The 27,137-nt window shown below is 48.2% G+C and overlaps 1 protein-coding gene across 1 annotated transcript in view; it reads left to right on the forward strand.

Annotated features, from left to right (window-relative positions):
• Nucleotides 1–27,137, forward strand: part of RFX8 (regulatory factor X8) — a 954,619-nt gene that overhangs the window by 154,552 nt on the left and 772,930 nt on the right. The window contains exon 5 of the mRNA XM_086933389.1: nt 26,423–26,486. Coding sequence (XP_086789515.1) covers nt 26,423–26,486 — 64 coding nt within the window. The remainder of the gene's footprint in view (nt 1–26,422; nt 26,487–27,137) is intronic.

Consider the following 27,137-nt stretch of genomic DNA (forward strand, 5'->3'; position numbering starts at 1 on the left):
ATTACCTTCTAATCAAAATTGTGAACGTTTTCGTTTAATTAATGCAGTTCCAGTTGTGTATATATATTTCTTTTCCCTTGTAAAAAATGTATATATGGTACGCTTGAGCTAAGTGTGTATGTGTTGAATGTGTGGCGAATGTGATATGACTGTATTTATGAATGATGGTTCGTTTCAGGTGATTGTACTTTTATGTGTCTACTCTCAGTTCTGATTTTGTCCTAATGTTTTTTCTTGCAAATGTAAAAAGGACTTTTATAAAATATTGTTGAAATTCTCTATAAAATAAAATTGCGACTATTGAGCATTCCCTTTCTGGAATTTGATTTTCTGTTTGTGGAAGATTTATCTCACTGTTGAATTAAGTTTATCAGTACTGGAATTTTCTTTTGTTACATATAAATAACGGCGGGAGCGCTGGATGAAGTTGCTGTTGGCGCGTCTGTCCTGGTCAGTGTCATCCCAGCGTCCATCTCCTACCTCAAAGGCAAGGAGCGGACGGTTTTTGTCTGTGACATCGTCTCTCGCCACGACCCCAAGGGCGTGGCTCACCGGCTAGTAGGTCTTTCAGCTTGTTTCCGAGGCTTTGTTCTCCTTCCGCGGTGGGTGCCAACTCCCCTTGGGACATGCGCCCCCGCTTGTCGCCTTCCTACCCGCCATTTCCTGGCGCAGGGGCAACTAGGGCCCAAATTTCAGCCTACGCTGTGGTGCTGCAGGCTTCTTTGGTCCTTCCTCCACCTCCTGAAAAGTCAGCAGATCCCTTGCTTCGTGCGGGGACTTCCGCAGAGTCGCCGGCGGCTCCAGCCCCGGCGGCGAAGGTTTCGGCTTCAGGTCATAGGAGGGTGGTGTCTTCAAGGTGCGGTCATTCGGGGCTCCCCTCTTCTGCGCCTGCCGTTCCCTGCCTCGTCGCAAATCCCTATGGGGCTCCCTGTGGCATCGCAGGAGATCGCCGGGACTCCATACTTGCCCCCGAGCCCCCCTCGGTTCTCTGAGCAGGGGGCTGCCTCGCCAGAGGTCGAGTCGGCGCCATTTCCTTTCCTCCCTGGCTCTGGGGGAGTCACGGGTAGAGGCCGGGACCTGGGGTGCTTTCCCGAGTCACTCTGGGACCTTGAGTCTGGCGGATGCCCCGTCTGAGCCTGAGCTGGCGCCTTTTCGGCGCCGCTACTTCGCCGTTCTGGCGTCGACCCCGTCCCATTCTCCTGGAGAGCACGTTGTGGCAGAAGTCGAGCCGGCGCCATGAGTGTTATGTTATGTTATGTTACTATAGTCTTGTATAGCGCAAATCACCACTGGTCTCTAAGCGCTTTAAAAAAAAAAGGAACACAACACACAGCCACCGGTAGACCGCCTGCGACCACACAGACGGTTTAAGGTATAGATGTTATCTTTTTAAACAAGTGGGTCTTTAACGCCTTTCTGAAAGACAATAGCGCTGGCTCCCTTTGCAAGGTTGCCGGTAGCTTGTTACACATTTGCAGAAGGAGGACCGACAAAGCTCTACCACCCTTAGATTTAAGATTAACTCTCAGTGGAGTTAGTTTGCATGCTTTGGCGGAGCGCAAGGCTCTGCCCGGGATGTACTTTCTCAGACGGTCTTTAATGTATTTGGGGGCTTCTCCATAGATGACTTTATGGGCTATACAGAGACACTTGAACTGCACTCGATGTTCGATGGGCAGCCAGTGCAGCTTCTGTAGAAGGGGCGTTGCTTGTGTTCTCCTCGGTAGGGAGAAGAGCCGCCTGGCCGCATCATTCTGAACTACCTGCAATTTCCTAAGGAGCTTTGCGGAAGACCCAAATAGAGAACATTACCATAGTCCAGCCGTTAGATGACTGTGGCGGACACAATGGATTGCAGTGTTGGAACAGAACGAACAGGTACAAGTTTTCGGAGTTGCCTAAGTAGGCTTATACAAGAGCCTACCACCGCGGAAACTTGAGGGGCCATGGACAGATCTGCATCAATTTTTAGTCCTAAACTTTTAACTACTCTTCCCGGAGTTGGCACCTCCCCTAATTCGGGGGGCCAGAAAAGCTCACACCAGGGGCTATCTTGTTTATTGATGACAAGCACCTCAGTTTTACTGCGTTAACCTTCAGGAGGTTGTTTGCCATCCAGTTAACCGTAAATCTAAGAAGATTCTTTACTGAGTCTTGCGCCTGGCTGGTGTTATCAAGTTGGACTAACAATTGAGTGTCGTCCGCATAGTTAAAACTTGACAGTTTCTATGCGTACGTTCCTCCACTAAAGGTTGTAAATAAATAGTAAATAGCAGAGGGGACAATGCAGATCCCTGGGGTACGCCACAGGTCACGAAACTAGCAGCGGACAGTTGATCTCCCATTTGCACTCTCTGAAGCCGGCCAGTTAAGAAGGATTTGAGCCATTTGACTGCTTGCCCCGTTATTCACAATTTCGATACACGGTTCAGCAGGATGGCATGGCTGACCGTATCGAAAGCTGCTGACACATCCAAGAGAATCAGGGCACAAGGCTGTTTATTATCGGCCCTGATTCTCAGATCGTCAACATCAGAGGCCATCACCAGCTCCGTGCTGTGCTGTGATCGAAAGCCTGCCTGTCTGAAGTGGAGAAGTCCATGTTCCTCCAAGTAGCAGGCCAAAGTATTCAGGACCTGCTTTTCCAGGATCTTTGCTAGGAAAGGGAGTTGGGAAATGGGCCTGTAGTTTTTTAAAGCCTTAGTGTCCGCTCCTGCTTTTTTCAGGAGGGGGATAACCCTGGCTTCCTTCAGATTCACTGGCGGGTACCCTGATTCTAGTGACTCATTTAGTAGATCCAGCAGCTGCCTTTCCAAGCCTGGCAAGGCCATTTGGAATATTCTCGGAGGACAAGGGTCCATTCTGGAGCCTGATTTGATCTGGTGAGCAATTGCTGCCAGACTACCTTCATCAAGGCGTGGAATACTGTTCAGGTTCCAGGCCAAGTCCTGGGGATTAGATGGATCTAGTCCCCTGAGGTCAGCCGGGGTTCTAGTAATGTCCATGATGATATCCTGGACTTTCTGGAAAAAAAACTTCTGGAAGGTATCACAGTCCGGACAATCGTTTATTTGGACTTTACCCTCCATCTGCATGAGTTCCTTCAGGATGGAGAAAATCTCCTTTTGCTTATTCCCGGCTCGGCCAATTCTGTCCTCATAAAAAGCTCCCTTCCTAAGTAGGATATCCACCTTATATTTAGACAGGAGAGCCTTGTAGGTGTCAGACTCCGCAAGGCTATAGTTGAGTCTCCACCTTCTCTCTGCTTGGCGCAGAGCTTGTTATTTCTCTCCCTAAGAGAGTCATTGAACCAAGGGGCTTCTTTCCCTTTTGCTCTGGTCCTCTCTATCCGTTCAGGGGTTAGAGTGTCAATTACAACCTGAAGCCAAGACATTAATGCTGTACTTTGTTGGTCTAGGTTACCCTCACTCATATTTGGGGATGGAGTAGAGAGAAGCGTCGAGACCAGAGATTCAGCCTCCACCTTCTTCCAAGATCTAACCTTCCTCCATAGAGGATCTGACAGTAAAGGTAAGCAGTCACACGGGACCCAACATTTAATCAGGGAATGGTCTGACCAAACACAAGGGCTAATATCGGTTATCTCCACCCGAGGCATAGAAGACCAAATCAGGTCAAGAGTGTGGCCCTTAACATGAGTAGGGCCTGTGACCAGTTGTGACAAGTCGAGAGAGGACAGGTTGATTTCGAACCCTGCCTCTACAGAGTCTCTGGGTGACTTATCCCAGTGATAGTTCAAATCCCCTATCATCAGGAGATGTTTATATCTTGATTCAAGATCTGTTAAAAACTCCAGAAAGGCTTCATTAAAATCTGGGGAGCCTTTAGGTGGGTGATACACTACTAGCAACATAATGCAGGAGGATTTCAGGGAGATTTTTATTCCCAGAAGCTCTGCGCTGTCACAGTTTTCTGCGACAATTTAGGTCACCATAAGAGTCTTTTTAAATAAGATTGCAACTCCCCCACCTCTGAAATCCCTGGGTCGGTTATACCACAGCGCATCACATTCTAGCGGTAATGCAGCCAGAATATCAGGGGTAGATGATGCCCCCAGCCAGGTTTCTGTAAGGGCTAAGATGTCAATATCCCTGTCAAGGAGGAGAGAGAACACTTCAAGATGGTGCTTTTGCAAAGATCGTGTATTGAGCACAGCTACTTTTAGACCCTGGATCGTATACGTATGGGACTGTTTCTGAGCCAATGTTGGTCCTTTCACTCCCCTCAGTAGTGATTCTTCTCGTAGCCTGGCTAGCGTGGTGCTATCTAGCACCTCATCATCAGTTCTTAAAGCTAGAAGTGTCTCACAGGGGTAGATATGGTGTTGAGCAGGGGTCCTGGCCCCTGGGCCCGTCGTGGCGCGGACGGGCGCAGACGGGCTTGTGCTTGTCTGCAGTCAGCTGCCGACTCCAGCGCCGATCGACGTTGATCCAGTGTCTTCTTGTGGGTTTCCGTCCTCCTCCTCCTCCGTAGACTGGTTTCTTGATCCTCTGGGACTTGATGTGAGGTGTTATCCCACCTGCTCCTGGAATCTGGTGTTGAAGTGACTGTTACACTTTCTGTGAGGGTTGCTGTGCCCTCGGGGTCCCTTGGTTGGTCCGCTTCTTAAGTTGGCTGCTGGTTCAGCCCCCCATTTTTTGCAAGAGTATACTTTTTGGCTGCTTACTAAGCCTTCTGTGGTTTCTGCCACGGGTTTATAGTTTCTCTGATGCGGGATTCCTTCCCTAGGAGTAGTTCCCATATTTTCTTGGGACGTGTCATACCCCATGTGGGGTATTTGTAGCTATTGCATAGCTCTGTCTTTCACTGGGAAGGTGTGGACTCTCCTTTGCGGGTTCTTGCCTTTCCTGGTGTCGTTGTATTCCGCTGGTGCGGTTTCTTGATCATTACCTTGGCGTAGCTGGCGCTGCTGCAGTTCTGTTTTTCTAGGAATCTGATGTATAGATTGACTGGCTTGGTATGCCATCTTCGGCGTTGTGCTGCAGTGTTTCACCCTCCTATCCGCCGTTTCGGCCTGGTCCTCTGTCTGGTGTTCCAGGGGGGATGATTTCCTGTGTTGATGGCTGGGTCTGTCCTACTTGTTCCTCCTCTTAACTTCCGGCTGGTCCCACTTTTTTGGTGGGCTAGTTTCTGTCTGCAACGGTCCCCTTCTTGGGGTCGTTTGGGATTTCCCTGGGCCTTGCCCTTGTTTGGAGCTCGATGTGGTCTGGCGCTTGGCTCTTGCGCTTGTCTGCAGTCAGCTGCACTGCTTGCTCTGCTGGTCTTCGACCGGGGACCTTGACGTGGGTCCTTGTGCTCCTACCTTTGTTTTCGCTGGGGCTTTTCGAGACTACGCCTTTCTTCCCATGTCTGCGTTGTTGCCTGAGGCGTCATTCCTGCCTTGCCCGTTAATTTCAGGCTGTGTCAGGTTTAACCGTCCTTTTCACTGCGTATGTGTTCCAGTGGAGGGCTTTGCCTCCGTTCTGCCTCTTCTCCTTGGAGTTTTGGGTTGATTCTTCTTCCTCTGTATTCCTCTGCCGTTGTCTATTCCTCTGGACTTCCCGTCTGGGTCCTGGTGCCTTGACAGGGCTTGGGGTGTACTTCCTCCCTTCGTCTTGTCTTGCTTTCTTGCTTGGTGGGGGTTGGGCCGCCCCTCTCATCTCCTCTCCTTAACACATCCCCTGTGGGTCTCTGTGTTCTTCTAAGCTGGTGAGGTCCTCTTCTGCCTGGAGGGGGACTGGCGTTCTACCTATCCCTATGCCTCATCCCCTGCGGGCCCTCTATTCTTCCAGGCTGAGGGGGTCCTCTCGCAGACCCTCCTCCCCTCTGGGTATGTCTAGGGTATCTATTCTACGTTAAGGAATGTGCGGCTAGTAGTCTCTATCAGATGTACGAGTCACTTACCTTTGGTAACGATGTATCTGGTAGAGATGATTCTAGAAGCAGATTCCTTCATGAACCGCCCTTCCTCCCCATTTCTGCGAGGACCCTTCTCGGTCTTCTGTGCTCGCCTGCCTCAGGGCGGCTGTCCTCTGCAAGTGCCCTTTTCTTACTCCCTCCCTAGGGGGATGCTCGCCTTGTTGTTGCTCCATTCCTTCCGTTTGGTGATTGGGTGATGAATTTCTGGTTACCTCTGCGCTCCTGCACCTTGGTCTCCAATGTGGGGTTCGCTTGTGCTCTGCTTCCTTGTGTGGCTTGCACTTCTGACTCTCGCAGTCCTTGGGGTTGAGGTCCTTGGCTGGATCTCAACCCTCAGTTCTTTTAGGAGATTCTTCCTGCTGGTGTTGTCTGGGGGTGAATTGTCGTTGCTCTTCCGTTCTGGCCCTGGAACCTTTCTTTGTTCTGGGCGGTGGTTGCAGACTACTTCATCTGTTGCGCATTCTTTCATATGCTTCCTGCCCCCGGGGAGGCTGTTGTATTTGTCTACAGGCTTACTTTCAGTAGCTGCGCTCTGTTCTTTCATTCCGTGACTTGGTGCCTTAGTACCTGGCACTATTCTGGATGGTGCTGTTCCTCGCCATTCGTTTCTTTCCCTTCTGTTTAGCTGGGTTTTCGCACACTGTTCCAGTATTCTCACAGTTTTGTTTGTGATGGCTCCGCGTGTGGCGCAGAAAAGTTCTCAGAAAAAAACTGATGTAGGCGCGCTGGGGTGGGACTTATGTATCCTCGCTGACGTCACGTACGCGGATGACTTCAGGGCAGAGTCCGTGGCGCACTGGGATGCTGTGACAGAAACGTTTTCCGGATCCTGTCTCATGCCTGGGGATAATTCTACGTTAAGGAATCTGCTGCTAGAATCGTCTCTACCTGATACATTGTAACTGAAGGTAAGTAACTCGTACTTCTCTTTTCTCTAAATGCAGGTTATTAAACGTAACTAATTATATTTACATTGCAATGAAACTTTATTTTTCTTTAGCTATATTTGTTAGGAAAATATCTCTCCATTTTTGACGCTCCACAGACATAATTTTGGATCAAGAGGGAAATACTTTTGAGAAATACGACAAAATGCTGATCGTTTTACATTGAGACTAATAGTGAATGGAATTATCCATTGTAATTCATACAGAATTACTTGTTAGCTTTTGGTTTCCTACAATTGTAGCAGGGGTGTGCTGGCTTCTTAATGATATATTATTATATTTACATTACATTTTTGGTCCATTTTAAGATTGACTCTCCTATACTACCATATTATTTTGCCTACAGTAAATGAGTTTCATATAAGTTCTGTCAGTTAGCACAAGTGTACATGAAGATGCTGATGATGGGATATATCGGCATGCTGCCCACTTCACTGCTGATGCCGCGAGCCTCAGGTGATGAACAATGACCATAGTCATTTATCCCTCTTGATCTTGCTTGCTGTGAATGAGGGTCAGAGGAAGCATGACACCCATAGCAACATAAGCTTTTGTAGACTGTGGTCAACCATAGGCAGTGGTGCTCAGGGTGGGATTGGTATATTGCTCTTAACAAAGAAAGAAATTACTGTCCTTGTTATCTGCTTTTATCAATAGCCATCTCTCATTTTTTCTTTCGCCACTCTCTGCATTTTCCTTGCCTGACCTGATTTGTATGTATGTAAGCTACATGGAGTGTGAGCCTTACTCAAATGGTTACTGGGACTCTTTCTGTAACAAGCATTGGCAAAACAAAACATCTCACCTTTATAATGAGAGTGCCTAGCTACTGGCTTTGCAAATGCTTATTCGTAAAGTATTACTTTTAAAAAGTAAAAACATTGTCAAAATACTGGAGGAAAAGCAAACACATAAGTTAACTCAAAACTGTTCACAGTTCAATCATTATAAATAGCATGGTTTCTCCATGTTGGAGTTTCTTTCATAGATTCCCGTGCTTGAATCGTCCCTGTCAACGAGGTAGGAGTCTCACAGGATTTTCTAAAGCAGTAGCGGTAATTAACATAGCTTACCATGAGAAAAGACATTAAAATGTAATATCTTATCCACTTCATTTAAAAAGGACCAAGCTCCAGCCAATCAGATGACAGCGCCCTATAGAGCACTCCTAGCAGAGGCATCTTCCTTAAGATTATCACTGCATGTCGTGTGAGAGGGAGTCTCCATGAGCTCTGCTCAGTTCTTCTGATTAGGTTATTCCAGATTACTTCAGTTTTGTCCCAGCATGTCAGAACTCATAAAGAGAGGACTCTTTAGACCTTGTGTGACCTGCGGAAAGAAGAGGCTGCACTTGGAAGATACTCACAAAGAGAGTAACTACTGCCTTCATCCCACCCACCTAGTGAAAGGCTGTAAAATCTGCAGGACCTTTTCTACTAAAAATCGCAAAGTATAGAGGGAAGACTTTTGATTTGGCTTCAGAAACTTAAAGCCAAAACTGCCCTTGTTTCTGAGGAGGAAGATAGTGAGTGTTCTGTTACCTCACAAAAATAAAAAAATTGAGAGAGGTCGCCCCATGGGTGGCCTCAGGGGCACAGAAAAACCTTTAAAAAGACCCACCATGGGTCTACAAAAGTCTCCTCTCATGAAGAAAAGAGAGAAAGGGCTTCTTCAGACCTTAAAGGTGAACATACTACTTCATCTGTAACCTTGCCATTAAAGCCTGACATATCCTCCTCTGAACTAGTCATGGGAAAGCGCAAACTGACTGGAAAAACATATTTGACGACGGCACGCCGTTGAAATCATCGTCGACGGCAGTGAAAATGAAAATATCCACGACAGCTGCCTTAGCATCTAACATCACCACGTCGACTATCACCGTCCCGTCGATGACCACCACACCGACGAAGACCACCATGTCGACAACGACCACCACCTTGTTGACGGCAACTGCCTCTTCGACGACAACAGTTACATCAAGGGGAACTGTACCAACACCTTCAACAACCGTGTCGACTTTGGCGCAACCGTTGATGATGCAGCTGACTAAAAAGTTTTCTTTGTCGTCGTTGAAAGCAAAGCCTAGGAAACTGCTGATTTTAACCACACCGTTGCCGCTACCATCGACGACTCTGTCAATGGGACTGTTATCAACACCAGATAGTGGTTGTCCAGAGTTTTCATCGCCTAGCAAGGTGCCACCATTACCTCCAAGCCAGTTGCTAGATGTTGAAGAATCAGATGAAGATGATCAGGGGCCTTTTTGGTGCAGCTCATAGTCCTTCTGAGTTGCATGTAAAATATCAAGATGACAAAGATGAAGGGGATTATTACATACCCCTTTATCAAGGGCAACAATATGTACAGCAGTATTACTACTTTGCTCCTCCTTCAACACCGCAGGGTATGGTTCAAGTTCCTGCTGCCTTTGTCCAGCATTTACAAAGCATGCTCTAGGACTACTGCAAGTGCTTCCAAACGTCAGCCAGAGTGCAACCGTCACCTACAGGTGCACTGACTCCTGCACCTATGTCACCAGTCCCTATACTGCCTCCACCTACTCTGACGATGACCCCAAAGGCCCACATTGCCCTGCCTCCTCAAGATGACCCATCATCTACAGATGATAATGGAGATAGGGAGAAATGTGAGATTCCAGACAACCAATCACTGGCCAACAAATGGAGCGATTATTTATACCACCACCTTTACCCCCAGCACCGCAACCGGTGGATTATCTGTCAGAGGACATAGGTGGGTTTCACATACTCATGGAAAGCGCGGTCAAGCGTTTTGTGCTCCCGATCACTGTCAAGCAGTCGGATTGTTTTCTGTACGACTTTAAAGAACCGTCCAGAAAGATGCTAATTGCAATCCTTATTTTGCATTATATTTGGGAAGAAGGAGTAAAAATTATGAAGATGTCAGCAACCATCATGGCAGTTCTTCCCAGAATTGGCAAAAAATTTAAAGCGCCTGAAGACTCGCTTGCTTGTCTCATATGACATCCGAAACCGGGCTCAGTAATTACCCAGGTTACACAACGCCAGTCAAAAAGCCCTTTCACTCCAGTATCTACTCCACCCGACAGAGAGGGTAGGCGCCTTGACAATATTGGAAAAGAGATTTTCGATAATGTCAGGTAAAACTGTTTGTGAAGAAAATTCTCTGGCTATTCTGGGTAGATACGATCGTCAGATGCGGTCGGACATCGTCACATATCATCTCCTAGCTGTGTGGTGTTGTCATAGATATTCCACCATGGAACATGATACTTGGGATATGACGTCTGTGGCCTGATCAGTGCACATGACCAACCCAAGTATCCACAAAATAATACATTAGTGGAGCTAGTTTGGTTTCATCTTGTAGGTAATAAGGGGATTCAATTAGCATACCTTAATGTTCAGTGACCTCTGTTACAGGCATGTATGCTAAAGCTATTTGCTTTTTTGATTTCATGTTAAAATATTTGGTTAGTTGCATATTCTATGCTCAGGGTGGATTTTTGTAGGTGCTGCCATACGATATGGTTAAAGTGATAAAAGCATGCATTGTGTAAATTAGACTGAATGCTGGGGGCACGTAAGTGCCATCCATCATCCATGTGTTACATAGTATTAAGGTTAGTAAATTGTTATTGGTAGCATACACTTTCAACAATTTCCTTTTAATCGTAACCTTGTCATACCAGGCGTCTGTGTAATATTTGGTTCATTTCCAGTGTGTTTATCACTGGTGATGCTCTCCTTACTATAAGTATATGATATGTAATTTATTAACAGGATCCTTTCTTTTTTTTTTTTTTTTTAAATATATTTTTATTGCAGGAATCAGTAAATCGTTACATAATCGACCAGCATTATAGAACAAGCAAAATCAATGAAATACAACCCTCCGTCCCCCAGCAGTAGTTCTCGTACACAGCCATTCAGCCCACAACCCTGGGGTCGGGCGGCGAAATTCAATGGGGGCTCAGCAGGAAGGCGAAGCTGGTCCGGATGATCCACTGTCCGTCATCTGCTTTTCCAAACAAGCCTATAAAACCCAGAAAGAAAGCCCCACCCTCAAAACGCTATGAACCAAAATAAACCCCACACAACCCCGCCATCAGTGCACGGTAACAACCGCAGCAGGATCTGCGAGAGGACCCATGGGGAAAGCAACAGAGCTGAAAAGTGCTATCGGGACTTGGGGCGAGCTGCTTCCTCACTTTTAGAGTCGCTGGGGGCGCAATAATCCCTGAGGGCCTGCACTAATGTCTCCCACTCTAGCGCTGCCTCCTGTGCCTTCTCATTACGCTGCCTCCAAGCTAGCTGGTATCTCAGTGTGCTCTCCCCCGCTGCCCACTTCAAAAGTTCGCTGTGCCACCGGCTTCCTGTCGGACCAGCTCGTGCCTTCCAGTTCCTGGTCACCTCTCGTTTAGCAAGGAGCAGCCCCAAATCGATGAACTTGCTAGTTATTTTGTTCTTGGGGGTATGAGGGAACCAGTGCAGGAGTCCCACCGCCGCGTCAAACGATAAGGATCTCCCCGTCACCTCCTCCAGGGTCTTCCCCACTTCTACCCAATAGGAGGACAATCCCGGGCAGGCCCACAACATGTGGAGAAGGTCCGCCTCCTGGGCCGGGCACCTGGGGCAGTCCGCCGAACTCGTAGCAAAATATCGCCTGATTTTCACCGGGGTCAGATATGCTCTATGGAGCACGTAGTAGTGGACCAATTGAAAGCGGGCGTGGCGTGTGCCCTTCCAGGCTCGCCGCACCAGTTGGGACCAGGTCGTCTCCGGGATCTCCTTGCCAATGTCCTCCTCCCAACGGGTTCTCAGAGTAGTGAGGGGAGCCAGCCCCTCATTGATCAGTCTGCCGTAGAGGCAAGTGACCGCCTTCACCGGGCCCGCAGACATCATTACGTATTGGCACACCGGAGATAAAGGGGGTTCCTCCTGCCCGTGCTTCCAGTGCGCCTGGATCGCTCGGACTAGGGCCGAGTGCAACAGAAAGTCGCCGCGAGGAATCTCGAAGCGACCAATGAGCTCCTGAAAGGGCAAGAGCGCCCCGTCCTCGTAGAGGTCACCTATCAGCTGTATGCCTGCGTCCTCCCAGTTCGCCAACCGTGACCAATCGCCGCCATGGGGCAAAGCCGTCAGCATCCCCAAAGGTATTTCGGGCGCATACGGTATCCTCAGGTGGCCCCGGGCGTGAGCTCGGTTCCAACACAGGCGAACGGTCCGCTCCTCAAGCGACAAGTCCTGTAATGCCAAACGTTGTCGCAGCGCTATGAAGGAGAGAACATGCCTGGCCATACCCGTACCCCTTCTGTCTTCTGGGCCCCGGAATTCCCGGGCGATCTCCTGGGTGAAGGTCTGGAGCTGCGCCGCTAAATAATACTTTTCAAAGTCCGGCACCGCCATCCCACCCTCAGCCTTCGGCCTCATCAGGGTCTTGAGGGCCACCCGTCGGCGGCCCGAGCCCCAGAGGAATCTGACTATCATTGATCGTAATAGTCGAAACGTGGCCGGTGGGATCCAGATCGGTAGCGTCCGGAAATAATACAGCAACCGGGGAAGCGCCACCATTTTGAGCAAAGCGATCCGCCCTGCCACCGAGAGCGGGAGCGTGGCCCAGAAGTCCATACTGCCCCGAAGTGCTCGAGTGCCGCGGGCTATGTTCCCATCCAGAAGGTCAGATGGTTCATGATAGACGTACACCCCCAGGTATTTAAAGCAGTCGGGTTCCCATCTAATCTCCCTACTGAGAGCAGGGCTAGGGGTGCCTTTGCGAACCGGGAAAAGACAGGTCTTAGTCCAATTCACCCGGAGGCCCGAGACCTCCCCAAACTCCGTGAGCGCCGTCGCAGCTCCATGCAAGGCAGCGAACGGGTCCTCGAGGAAGAGCAGCAGGTCGTCTGCATACAGCGAAATGTAGTGCGGGCCCGAAGGAGTCCACAGGCCAGTATAATGGGCTCCCGACCGGAGATGCAGCGCGAGTGGCTCCACCGCCAGCGCAAAGAGAAGCGGGGACAACGAACATCCCTGCCTCGTGCCCCTCTCCACCTGATATTGTGAGGAAATTAGCGGGCCCGCCCGAACACTGGCCGATGCAGAGGCATACAGGACCGTGGTCCATCTGATGAAACCCTCGCCTAGGCCGAACCTCCGTAGCACAGTGCAAAGGTAGTCCCACTCCAGGCTGTCAAAAGCCTTCTCTAAGTCTACCGATAAGACAACCGGGCACGGGGCGTCCACGAGCGGTTCTCCTAGCAAGCGGAACAACCTGCGAATGTTCATGGTCGTGTTACGCCTGGGGATAAATCCAGCTTGGTCCTCATGTACCAGGGAGCTCATGTGCCCCAGCAGCCTCGAAGCCAAGATGCTGCTCAGTATTTTATAGTCAACCGTCAACATTGATAAGGGACGGTAAGACCCCGGATCGGATGAGTCCCTTCCGGGCTTGAGGAGGGGAACCACCAAGGCCTCGCACAGCGAGCCCGGGAGTCGCCCAAGCCTCTTCGCCTCTCTGTATACTATTAATAACCTAGGGGCTAGGAGATCAGCATAAGCTGCATAGAACTCCACAGGAAGGCCGTCCAGGCCCGGGGTCTTATTCCTCGCCATCTTTTTAATGGCGCTACGGATCTCTCCCAGTTCTATGTCGGACCCCAGGGCTTTCGCCACGTCCTGCTCCACTGTTCGGAGCTCCAGAGGCCGTAGATAATTATCAAGCAGGTCAGGGTCTCGGACAGAGCGACTGCGGTACAAACGTTCGTAGTATTGTAGGTAGCAGCTCAGAATCTCAGGTTGAGTGTGTACTACAGTCCCGTCTGCCATGCGCATGGACGTCGTCAATGAGGACTGGCGCGTAGGGTTGGCTAGCCATGCCAGCAACGCGCTCGACCTATCCCCCTCTGCAAGGGACCGAACCGTATAGGCCTTGTAGTCAAAACAGCGCAGCCTTTCGACCTCCGCCGCTACCGCCTCCTTCGCCTCCGCTGTGCGTTCCTGTAATTCAGGGCGCCCGGGGCGGCGGAGTTCCAACTCGCGGAGTTTCCGGTCCGCTGTATCTAGGTCGGCGAGGATAAGTCGCCTCATGCCGACCTTTTTAGAAATACAGTATCCCCTCACCACCACCTTAAAAGCGTCCCACTCTAGCGCTCTCGAGCTCGCGGTGCCTCCGTTGGACGCAAAGTACTCCGAGATCTTATCGCCTAGGTCCGCTCTGAAAACACTGTCCTCAAGGATCTCGGGCCGTAACTTCCAGGTGGGCACCGCAGGCACCCCGGGAAACCAACGAAGGTCCAGCAGGAGGGGGTTATGATCTGATATGGTCCTGGTCAAATATTCAGACCGGACCGCCGCCGAAACTAGTTCAGGCGAGCCAAGAAATCCGTCCAGTCTAACGTGTAACTCATGGAGGCTCGAGAAGTAGGAATAGTCCCTAGTTGTGGGGTGCTGCGCCCTCCAGATATCCGTTAGACCCCAGTGAGTCTGCCAGTCCCTACGACCCTTAGCCATGCGGCGAACCGGAGAATCAGGGAGGGGTGGATGCGAGCGGTCAGTGTCCACATCCACTATTGAGTTGAAATCTCCACCGAGCAGGAGGGGCCCGGAGAAGAAGTGGGCCAACGAGCCCGATAACCTGGAAAGGAAGGCAGTCTGGTCTATATTGGGAGCGTACACGCAGCAAACGTTTAGGTCCCTCCCTCCCAAAGTGCCCGAAATGGCCACATATCGCCCCTCCGGATCTACCACTGTTTTCGTGACCTGGAAGGGAACCCCAGCTCTAACCCAAATCAGCGCCCCTCTGGCATACGCGGAGTACGAAGTGCAAAAGACCTGCCCCCTCCATCTACGCTGTAGCGCCGCCCCTTCCGCCTTGTTCAGATGGGTCTCCTGTAGCAGCGCCATTTGTACCCCCCTACGCACTAAATAAGCGTGGACTTTGTGCCGCCTAGACATGGTATGAAGCCCCCGCACGTTCCAAGTAATACATTTCAGATTAGCAACATCAGCCATTGTCCCATATCGTTCTCGCAAAGTCTCCCCATCCGGGTCCCAACAAAGAAAAGGCATCAATCAACCCAGCACTGATGGCGGCCATTTTCCCCAACCAAAACTCAACAACCCAAGTACGAACCAAACCCCCATCCACCCTCCCCAAAACAGGACCCAAATAGCACCATCTAGTTCCCATCCAAACCATACCCTCCAAAAACCCACTGTCCCCTACTAATCCTGCAGTCGCCACCGTAGGAAGGCCTTAAGGGCCAGGTGCGGGCTGGGCGGTGGCAGTGGGCCCTCGATGCTCAGGCCACCAGGACGAAGGCAAGCCCAATACAGTGCCAAAAACCCTCGGGGCAAAACCAAGGCACCTCCCCCCCCCCTTCCCCGGGAGTCAGCATCAATTGTCGGCACCCGCCACCCCCGTGCCGGGCCCCCACCCAAAATGAAGTAGCTCACCCCGTTAACCCTGTCCATCCAGAAGGTCCTCCACCGATTTCGGTGTGATCACCGGCGTATGGACGCTATCAGCCACCGATTCCTCGGAGTCCGTTGGTACCCCCTCGTCACCAGGGTCCGCTTCCTCCTCAATGGCATCGTCCCGTGAGCCAGACAGCGCAGATAACACCTCTAGCACTCCCTTCCGCTCCGTTGATGTCTCCGTAGTTGAAGGTCCGCCTGAGCGGCCACGGCGACTCCGAATCCTTTTGGACCGCCGTCTCTGCTCCGGCTCCGCCGCCTGCTGAGATGAGGAGCCGAAGCCATCTTTTCCTGCTCTATAGAGTTCAAGCCAGTTACAGACATCCTCCGGGGTATCAAAGAATTGAGTCTTGTCATCGACAATTATGCGGAGCCTCGCAGGAAATAGGAGTGAGTATTGGATGCCCTCGCTCCGGAGCTCGCGCTTGACCGCCAGGAAGGAAAACCGTCTGCGTTGAGTTTCATAGGTGTAATCCGGGAAGATGTTCACCTGGCTGTTCGCCACTTTGAATGGACCATTATGTCTGGCGGCATTGAGGATGAGGTCTCTGTCTCGAAAGTGCAATAACCGTGCCACCACCGGTCGCGGGGCACGTCCCTGTTGCGGTGGCCTCGCTGGGACTCTATGGGCACGCTCCAGGGTGTAGAAGGAGGATAGACCCTCCGGGGCCACCGTGTCTCGGAGCCAGGTTTCCAAGTACGCCACCATGTCGCCATCCTCAATCTTTTCCGGCAGGCCCACCACACGAATGTTGTTCCGCCTGTTACGGCCTTCCGCATCCTCCGCTCTCTGCTCCAGGGCCGTAATCCGGGATAGTGCATCCTTCATAGTCGCGGCCAAGGTTCGCTGCGCCGGCTCCAAGGTTTTCACCGAGCTCTCCACTTCCTTGACCCTGTCCGAAAGTTTGCCGTGATCCGCTCTAAGGAGGCCTAGGCTCGTCGCTACCTGGGCAATGTCCTGCTGGAGGGCCGAGCGCGTGGTCACAATCGCCTCCAAGACGCGGTCAAATTGCTGCTGCATTGGTGCACCACCAGAACTCTCCGGGTCCACACGTTCCTCTTTGTCCTGGGTCTCCGAGTCTGAGGCGGCTGGGGTAGTCCCCTTGGCTCCCCTAGGTTTCCCCATGTCGCCGGGAGCACACAGTGCGGGTCCAGGAGCAGGCGCCCCCGAGTGCAGGCGCCGGCTATGACTCTCCCGGTTGCTGGGCCTCAGGTCTAGTGCCGGAGATCCCCGTCTCCAGGGCCTGTTGGACCTTCTCAGCTTCGGCTCGCGCCACCACCACGTCGTCTGAGGGCACCGAGGAGGAGGCGGAGACAATCGTCGCCAGGTCGGGCAGGCCCGTACGGCTGATAAGGTCTCGGAGTGAGGGCCACCAACTCCACCGGAGGATTTGCGGCGCCAAAGGGTTGCGCCTCCCATGGAAGTGGGTCTGCCAGGAAAAAGTAGTCAAGTGCGGTGTAGGGAGTGGGTACTGTCGGGATCTCCAGGCGTCTGCGTGCGGGATCCACTATAGTGAGGGAATCTGCCCATCCAAGTGCGATCCCCATTGAAAGAGTCCGATCAGACCGATGTCCAGACCCTCACATCACTGGGAGACGGAAGAGCAGGGGGTGCGCCGCTGCTAGTGATGCTCCTCCAGTCTAATGGATCCGGCCAAGGGGACAATGAGGTCCGGGCGCCATGTTGGGTCGCACTCCGCAGTTCCACAAACTTCGATTTTCCGCCGGGTCACCACTCGTTCGGACTGCGCCAAGGGCCCCGGCAGGTCTCCGTCGGGCCGTTCAACAGAATGCGGGGGTTGGGGTGCCCCGCAGCCTCCGAATTACAGGATAATCACGGGCTCAGTCCCGGAGCCGAGCTCTCAGGCGACCATCGCCATCGGCGCCCAAGCCACGCCCCAACAGGATCCTTTCTTGTGGTTTGATATATTTTGCTGTTTCCAACATATTATCTGAGGGTTTTAGAGTCTAAAAATATATTATTTTATTTTATTAAAAACAACATTTGATGTTATATTTCTTTTAACATTTTTATATTGCAGCTGCGCATTTTTATTTATGAACTGTATGCTATCTTTACTTTGTTTTAGTTGTAGCTGTTTGCTTTGCTGGCCTGTTTAGTATTGTTTTTGAGAGTTTTCTTTTGTTGCAGTCTGGTGAGAGGCGAGATTTGATAGTTGTGTGATGTTTTTAATATAAATTTAATTATGGGTTTGTACATTTTATTTTATTTTCTAAATATGTTAAAGCTTTGTTTTAGTTTAATTTTAGTTTTCCACTTTGATAACTATACTTACTTTCAAAGTGGTCTTCTTTGAATTTTCAGTAAATCAGTGACAATGTATTTATTTTCATTCTTGTAGCATTTTTACTTTTCTTTCTTGAGTATGCACCTTTTCTTTAATGTGAAGAAATAAACATGTACCATAATTTTAAGTATTTTCTATTTCAACATAGTTTTAGTTATTTTTTAACTTGTATTTATTGTTAAACTGACTATGTAGTATATATGGTGCAGTAATCTTTTGTAGGTTTGCAATCCATCTGAGTGCTGCTATCCTGCTGTAATTATTTTAAGGAAGCATTTTGTTTTGCATTTTTGTGGCATTTTTAAACAGTTTTTTAATTGGAATAGCATATCACTTTAATTGTTTTACTGTTTTTATGTTTCATTTGAGTGGTTCAGTGGAAACAAGTTTATTTTTTTATTTTAACACCTACATGGTAAACGTTAATTATTGTTTTGGTATTTATAAATTAAATGTACATTGTGCGTTTTTTTACGAATTATGTTGATTTTCCGTTCGATATTTTGTTTTTTGTAATTGTTGGTATGTTTCCCTAGTTTCAATGTGTAAAAGATATTTGTTATTTCTTTATTTTTGTTTATCATATTATTGTATTTTCCATTTTTGTCATCCATACTTGTGCATTTACTGTTTAAATGTAGAGCTCCAAAACTAATTATTTCGAATTTTTTTGGGCGATATCTGTGTTTCTCAATATTCTTTTTCTTCAAATAGTGTCATACAACCAATGTGTCTGTCATTACTGCTGTCATTGTAAGATATGGGCATTATAACAATCGCCCCGACTGGTGCTATTGTTGGCCCCCTCCCAAACTGATTGCACGTTGTATTATTTTGTTGTGATGGGTTTGTTGTTAGCTTTAGTTTGGTTGAACGATTATTTTGCGCTGGACTTGGAATTGGGGAAATGTTCTTTGTATTTCCATGTATGTTCCTATGTCTGCCATGTAACTGAACATGGGACGAGTGTCCCCAATGACTTGACTGTCTTTTGATATGTGGACTGTTTTGCAACACTGCACGACTGGAATGTCAGGGGTTTGGGGTCCATTCATAAGCAACACTGAATCCTAGCACAGCTCCATTGCCGGAAGGCAAATTTAGTTTACCTACAGGAGACCATCTCACCGCCCCTGAAGCTATTAAACCTCATACTAAATTGAGGGGGTCAATTGTTTGCCACTATGTATTCAGGATATGCCCCCCCCACGGGGCTATCTGATTGAGGGCAGGTGGCCCATTTGAAGCACAGGCCACCAAAATTGACATCAATGTGCCCTATGTCTTTGTCCTTGGGCTGTTGAATGGCAAGATGCTTGTTCTGGGCAGTATATATGCACCAAATACTGAGCAAGAAGTCTTTTTGCAATGTATAGCCTCAATCCTAGCAGAATGGTCACATCTTCTTTGGCCTTTAGGGGGTGATTTTAATGTGGTTCTAGATATTAGCCTTGACCATTCACACCCTCCCTTACCAAATACTGAGTCTATTAGGCAAGTCAAGGCCCCCTCTCATTGGATTTCCAACTAGTCCCTGGTAGATATATGGAGGGACCACACGAGGGGCATGCTGGAATATTCCTTCTATTCCCCCCCACATGGCTTCCGTGCCCGTTTGGATCACATTCTTTTCCCACCCCATACAGTGGAGAAGTTCTCCAATGCAACCTATCTGGACGATACCTTTTTATACCAAAACCTGCTTGAAATAGTAATGACATGGAGGTGCGACCCTACACCGATACCCACATTGCAGATGCAACCAACACTCCTAATGATATATTCTTTGGAGATACCCTGGGCACCACAATTGACGCTTACTTTACTGATAACTAGGGCACGCCATCCACGCCACTTATAGAGTTGGAAGCGTTTAAGGTGGTGATTAGGGGTGTGTCTATAGCCACTGCAACATGTGCCAGCCATTCAATACTCCATGAATTACAACACACAGAAACACAGCTGGGACTCCTTATACATGAAACAGCACACAATCCTACATTCTTGGAAGACTTACAGGAAGCTAAGATACTTCCCTCAGAATTATTGGAGCGGCGGAGAATTACAGTCTATAACACATATGTACAGAGGTTACTGTAAGGATTCGAGAGCAGTTTCCGCAGGAGTGCCAGGAACCGATGAATAGCCCAGCTCTTCCCCCCTACACCTCTTGCATCTATCAAACACTAGAACGCGAGGGTGATATGGAGGGAAAGGAGGGAACAAAACAAGGAAAGTAGGGGAAGAGACACTGGACTTCGTGGACGCTTCTCCCTCTGCATGGAAGTAGGCCCTGCAAGGAATGGTTACATTAATACAGCAACAGTCAAGACACATTCAATTAATTCCAATACCTAAACAACCTTTACCTGGCTGTGCATAGGGTATCAAGGGGAGTTTTTCTGGAATCATAGATGTATTCAATGTGCCTGGAGAGCCACGGAATGTCTGGTGTAAATAAGAAAGATTACCCCTGGGAACTGAAGTATCTAAGTAAATTGTAACCTAGATCAATGGTGTCTTACCCTGTATTGGCTATCGCATGAGCTGTGTGATGAATATGGAAAGGATTAGATTCCAGAAGTAGCTCAACTGAAAATACAGTGCAGACAGACAAGAATATTAGCTGCATTCAACGGGGAACACTATGTAAAAATAAAGGGCGCTACAAGCGCTTTACCAGGTCTTTGAGCCCCATGCACTGTGACGAATGCCAGCATCCAAATGAGTCCAGAGAACAGCAAAATTAATGGTAAATGGGACAAGGATAACACGGAGGGATTGCTCGACGGACCACAACTCCCACAATGCCCCTGTGAGCATCTACACCAACGCCTCCACTCGGCCAGTCGTCCGACGGGAAACAAATCCAGTCAAAAGACAAACTAAGCAGCAGCGCGGGTCAGGTAAGCCTTGGGGGAGTAGCGAGAGAGAGCTGCCTGCACGAACAAAGGGACAATCAGGGATAGACTCGGAAGACTGAGTACACGCCACTAAACTGGTATGGCGTGAGACGGACAACAGAAAATTAGAGCTTCTGTACAGCGAGTAAAAAGCTATTCTCTAGTGATTCAGGAAACAAGGCAGATAGTACGGCTCCGAAACAAGCAGCCGCGACCGGAGATCAGAATCAAAGAAACAAACAAGGGGCGAGGCGAAAGTGACCCGCTGTAAGGACAGCGAGAAACTAGAGCGCGAAGCGCTGAGTCTCGGGCAGGTCGGGCTTTGACTCCTGCTCGGTCTCCTCGCGCATGCGCAATGAAGTGAGGCCATCTTGGATTGGTCTCATTTGTATCGTGCGTTCTCCGAGAGACTGGCAGGCGTGACAGTTACACTCCGAAGGTGATAGGGTGGGGACGTTACTTGCCCGTAATATACAGCACCAATGTCCCCTACTCCGACCCTATCCATCACAGCACCCTCCAAGGTACAAATGCACCACACAATTGGAAATAAACAAGGCGTTTTGCTCTTATTACACTGTGCTGTATAGTGCTACGTCCACTCCACCCTCTGCAAAGAGAGACACTTTCCTGTGTAGCTTGAGACTCCCGCAGAACTCAGCAATGTTGCGAATGGCACTGGAGGCCCCTGTGGCACCAGGTGAATTACGCCAGGCAATTGGGGAGATGGTGCATAATAACACATATCGGGCATAGATGGGTTCCCCATTGAATTTTACTCAACCTTCGCCTCCTATTTGGCCCCACGTCTAAAGAAACTGTATACGGCATCCCTGGAGGCAGGGGTGCTGCAGCCAACTCCCAGTCAGGCCCTAGTCACTTCCCCGCTTAAGCCCAGGCCAGGCTTTGAAGGATCTTTCCTCTTAAAGAACGCTCTCTCTTTTAACTTCAGAGTATAAAATCCTTAGTAAAGTGGTGGGCAATGGCTGCTCCCTTTACTCCCTGACCTAATTTTCATTGACCAATGTGGCTATGTCCCACGTAGGCGCACCTCTTTAAACATCAGACATCTATTCCAGGTAATAGAGATAACACCCAATCCATTTCCCAACTCTAGTTGCCTCTCATCAGACCTCCAACAGGCGTTTAATTCCCTGGTTTGAGAGTATATGTTTTCGGTCTTGCGAAAACTCAACATCCCTCCCATTGTCATCAATTGGGTTAGGCTACTCTATACCAGCCTGACAGCGAGACCCAAAACATGAATGCACATCTCCACTTAATATCCAATATCCCGAGGAACACATCAAGGTAGTCCACTGCCACCCCTATTATTTGCTTTAGCAGTGGAACCCCTAGCGCAAAAACTCAGAGAGGAGGCAGCAGACTGGGGTATCCCATGAGGGCCTTAATCCAGTGACATGATCATTTACACTTGGGACCTGGGTTTGGACCTTACACCAGTCTCTACTGTACTCCACTCATTTGGAGCCCTATCAGGTCTTCAAGTTAATCATGCCAAATTACACGTATTTTCCTTCCGAGACAATATGCCTCAAGACACGATCTGCCTGGTTGCACGGTTCATACAGGTTGCACATCACACATTTCAATATCTGGGCATTCAGGTCTGCAGATCGCCCATGGACCTATCTGCTTAAGGCCATTTCAGCACTAAGAGCTCAGGTAAAGTTTTGAGTCACATTGCCCCTTTCTGTGGTGGCTGATTGGCTCTTTCAAAAATGGTGCTGCTGCCCAAAGTATATTATTCTGGAAACCTACCGATAATTGTCTCTTAGCCAGTTTTTAAGATGTTGGACTCCCTACTACTTGACCTTATTTGGAGCTCAGTTTGATGGCCTGATAGCCTCCTTAAACTACATCTGCCAACAGAGGAAGCGGACTTCAGGTCTTATTGCTTTGCCGCTCAGCTACAATGGCTCTCTTACTGGCTGGCGGGGATACACTTACCCGAAACTGGCTATTCACAACATATACTGTGCTAATGGCAGTGTATATAGACTGCAGCTACCCGGGGTTACACGTCTCCCCAAGCCCATCCCCATCCACCTGGTGACTCCTGCATAACGCGAGGACATACAGCAAGAATGTGCTTCGTTACACATGTACCCCTACTCATTATGCCCCAAGTATCCCTCTATGTGACCTACCCACTCCAGTGGGAACTCTCACGTGTACTAGACTAATATCATGGGAAATAGTGGGGATTACCAGTGTGGGCTACCTGTTCGGGGATGGGATTCTGGTGCCCCATCAAGGATTTTATGCAATTTCACAAGCTTCCGGATGCCCTCTTTCTCACACATGGCAATATTTTATGTTATGTCCGGAGGCACCGGTCACCATTGGGCTCGAACCTGACACACACGCACTAGTACAGGCCGTTCAACGGTGACAGATATCCCATCCACCAAAATGTAAATCCCATAGGATATAATGGGATTTATATTTCGGCGGACAGCTTATCCATCACCATTGTGATGGATTAACCCATTCGCCGAGATCTAAATCAAGCCCCTAGTTAAGTGACTCTAAAAATGACTGTGCTCCCATTTACATACTTCACTGATCCCGCTAAGGGCCCAATGGGAAACAGACATTAATCATGAATTCCATGACAAAGAATGGGGGTTTCTTCTAGAATACTCCAGAATGTACCCCGCAACACACTTTTCAAATTCACCCAGCTATCATTATTGCATGGGGCATATCTAACACCATCTAAATTGCATGGACTTTTCCCTACAGCCTCATCTTCTTGCCCAAGATGCTGAACCGAGGACGAGAACCGACTACATATTATGTGGCCAGGCGCACACACTACTTTCCTAATTGGCGGACATCAGGGAATCACTCATGTCACTTACGGGGTGCATACACTGGGACACAGCAGAACATTGTCTTTTAGGACTACACCCTAGGCCTACAACCTCCAGGACTGAATCCCGCTTTGTTGACGCAGCGATTCTTCTCACTAAGCAACAGATAACACGCGGTTGGACGTCACCCACTGCACCCCTCATGTCGGGTTGGCGTGAGGAGGTTTGATGCTGGGGTTCCACTGAGAGTCAATCATTACAGAGGGAGGAATACCATGGGCTGCGTAAACAGCACATAGCTATGGTATGAGATGCCATTGAAACAATTTAAATCCCAAGAAGAGGATATTGTCTGATCCTGATGTGTGTTGGGGCATGCACCGTCAGATCCCTTCCCTTTGACATGCCACTACTACGCATTACCAGTGTTGTATTTTGACACCTGTGACATCTAGTGTAGAGGAACAACTCACAATCTCATTGTGTTATGTTGATTTAATTGTGGATGTGGAACTAACAGGGTGGATGCTGTTGGGGGGTGGAGGGTTAGTTGTGTTGTAGTTTACTTTTGCTTTCTCCTTCCTTATTCAACAATTATGTAATTGTTAACACTAAAGATTCATGAACTGTACATGGCTCATCGCTGAAACCACAATGCCGGTGATTTTCAATATGTATGTGTAGCTGTTGCTATTCTGATGGCCATACCACAGTGTATGATCACGTCCATGGCAAAATAATATGTTTTTGTTTACTGAAACACAATTAATACCTTTTAAAAAAGTAGTCCTTGAGTTCGCATTTGTTACGTTTGCGTGGAACTTCAAAGGAATGTAAAGATGTCCATGGATGTCTGAGGGGCCAATGACTTTATTATCTGATGAAGATTCATGCTTCACGGTTCCTGGCCCAGAAGAGGGAGCAGCATTGTTTGCGCTCTGGCGTGCCAAGACTCAACCTGCGCAATCTTCTCCTTGCATTAGGCCAAGGCCTGTTCCTTCTTTGGTTTGTGTGTGGTTTGGGTTCACAGTCTGTTACATTTTCTGTTCAGGCTGCATCTCTTGAGTTCAGTCACAGTTGCATGGTGTTTCACTGCCCATTGATCACACATTGCATGGCCACTTAAGAATCAAGTCTTTGCCGTTATTGTCCGTTTAACTCCACTGAGGTCAGCAGTTTCAGTGTCAGTAACTTTATCAGAGAGTGTGCTGGTCAGTCCAGAGGAGATTGAGGTCTATAGCCACCATGCCAATATTGGATTTCAAAGCCTTGTTTGATTCCCCAATGGATGCCATGACTATATCCACCTTTTTAGGGCCAGAAGAGTACTGCTTTCATGCTCCAGCAAATGTCTGGGTGGGCCATTGATCACAGTGTATCTTATATGGTGCTGAAGATCCATCGCACACTCTGGAATAAATATCACAAAATCAACAGATTGTTGAAGAATTTTCTGCCACATTTTTCACTTCACAATCAACTATGTGCACAGTTAGAAAAGAGTGACAAAAAGCATAGAAAGGGAACAGCAACATGAATCACAAATGTTTAAAGATGAGTAAGTAGAGAATGCAGATCAAAGGCTAGACAAGTAAAGCATAAAATAAAGACAATTATTTAATTGCTGCTTACTCAGCGCTGCACATCTTTGGAGGAAAGTCTTCTTTGAGTAAGATAGGGAGGTCAAAGTCTGATCAGGTTGGGGGCGTATATTTGATGTTCTTAATTTGCTGCCCTGTTCTTCTTGAAGTTAAGTTATAAACAGGCTTGAATAGTTCTGTTTTACTTCTCCCGTTTGGACTCAAGCGGTAACACAGTCTGGCACCCTCAGCCTCCAAGTTTTTGTCTCTTTGTTTCAGCTGGTCGATTGTGCATTGATGGAGGTATTCTGGGCCGAAGCCCAGGACTCCTTGTGGACATGACAGCGGATGTTGCAATTGATAGTTGCGTCCACCTGGTGACAGTGGAGTAATTGTTTGGGCTGGTTTAATGTGATCTAGTTTGCAAGGTTCAAGCATTTTCAAGCTGCTTGTTTTGTAACTTTTTTAACTTGTCAATGGGTTTATTTGGACATACTGTGTAGATGAGACTGTCCTAGCCGAGGTGTGCCAAGACAAGAGTTGATCTCAGCATGACCAATAATTGGATTGGGATAGCCGGTTTTATTTTTGAGTGGAGAGGGTGCTTGTTGCCACGCTTAGTTTCTTATTTACACATGGCGTGAATTAGAGCCTGAAGTCAAAAAGAATTTCCAGTCACTTTGCTGGTGAGGACAGCCATAGAGGCATTTGGAGTCCAGAGGGTCGGACGAGGGAAGGGAGTTGGGCTTCTCCCACTCAGAAGAGCTCAATTTTGGCTTACTTCAACCAGGGGAAGCATTGCTCATCATGTAGAAGATATGATTAAAGCATGACGAGGTAGGATTTAGTCATCCATCATATAGTAGGCAGCAGAGAGATCAATGTGGGCTTTTTTCCTCATTGTTCCATGATGAGAAGGAGTCATTCTCAATGTTGACCTGAACAGACTCACTGCTTCTCAGAGGTCTAAATCCTAACTGTTGATTGCGAAGATGGTGCTTCAGTTCCACATATTCTTGAAGTTACGTCATAACAGCCCTTTCAGAGATTTTGCTGATTTAAAAAAGAATGGAAAGTGCTGAAAATGTGCCAGTATCTTTTTGTCTGTTGATGTTTTGTTTAAAAGGGGTGCAACGACTGGGTTCAAAAGGTCAGATGGATGATTTATCATGGTTGTGATGTCTCTTTGATTACTATACCTACTGCCAAGTTCTATTTGGGGTGGTGTCTTTGGTGATTGCTGTTATACACTATCGAGGTATGTGTTCTCTAACCGAAGACTTAGCCAGAACTTGAAAGAGCATAAGCCCCTGATGCAGGGTTCCTTATCCCCCAAAAAATCAAGTTAAATTCAAACTGTACAGGTAAAGCCTTAGACACATGCAAACTCTAAACTATAATTGGGTGTCTGGATGTTAATAGTTTTCATCTTTTCTTACAACAGTGGAGATGTACCTTCTTATGAAAAAGTTGCAAAGTTTGAAGAGTGTAGTTATAAGAAAGAAATGGTGAGTATTCAATAAACGCCAGCTCACTCCACAATTGCTGAAGTCTAGTTTAACCAACAAAAACGTATGAAACTTTTAAAAATGTGTCTGTGTGTGACACTTTTCAATATGTGTGTGTGGTTGGGGGGGTTCTCTGCTCATTAGAATCACTAAACATGATATTTCTCCAACATTAGATTTTTTGTATATTCACATGCTTGAATCATTCGCCGGGCAGGTAGTCTCTAGTACATTAAAATAGCAGCATGCAGTGTTAAAATGGCATTAGGCCTGAAACAGCATTTTCTATTTAGTAGGTTGGGTTGAAATAACCCAACGTCAGCTAATGAGGTGAAAGCTTAAGCTCTCTTAATCCCCCTAGTGGCCATCATAGCTCAGATTTCCACCGCACATCATGTGTGAGGGAGTGCCCTGACAGAGTTCTGCTCAAACCATTCAGTTAACCCATAATTGGTACTAAACGTGATCTGCCCTGGATTTGAACTAACCCTCTCTTCATCTCTGAAGTACTGTGAGTTGTTTTTAGGGGAGAATCTGTCTTTTCTGGGCTAGGAAAATCATTCTATCTGACAGCCAACTACCTCTAACTGTCACGGTGGCTCACAGAGAGATGAAATCTGTTTTCAAACCTTGTTTATCTTGTGGACATAA

This window comes from Lissotriton vulgaris, chromosome 8 (genome assembly GCF_964263255.1).
Source record: "Lissotriton vulgaris chromosome 8, aLisVul1.2, whole genome shotgun sequence".
Lineage (NCBI taxonomy): Eukaryota > Metazoa > Chordata > Amphibia > Caudata > Salamandridae > Lissotriton > Lissotriton vulgaris.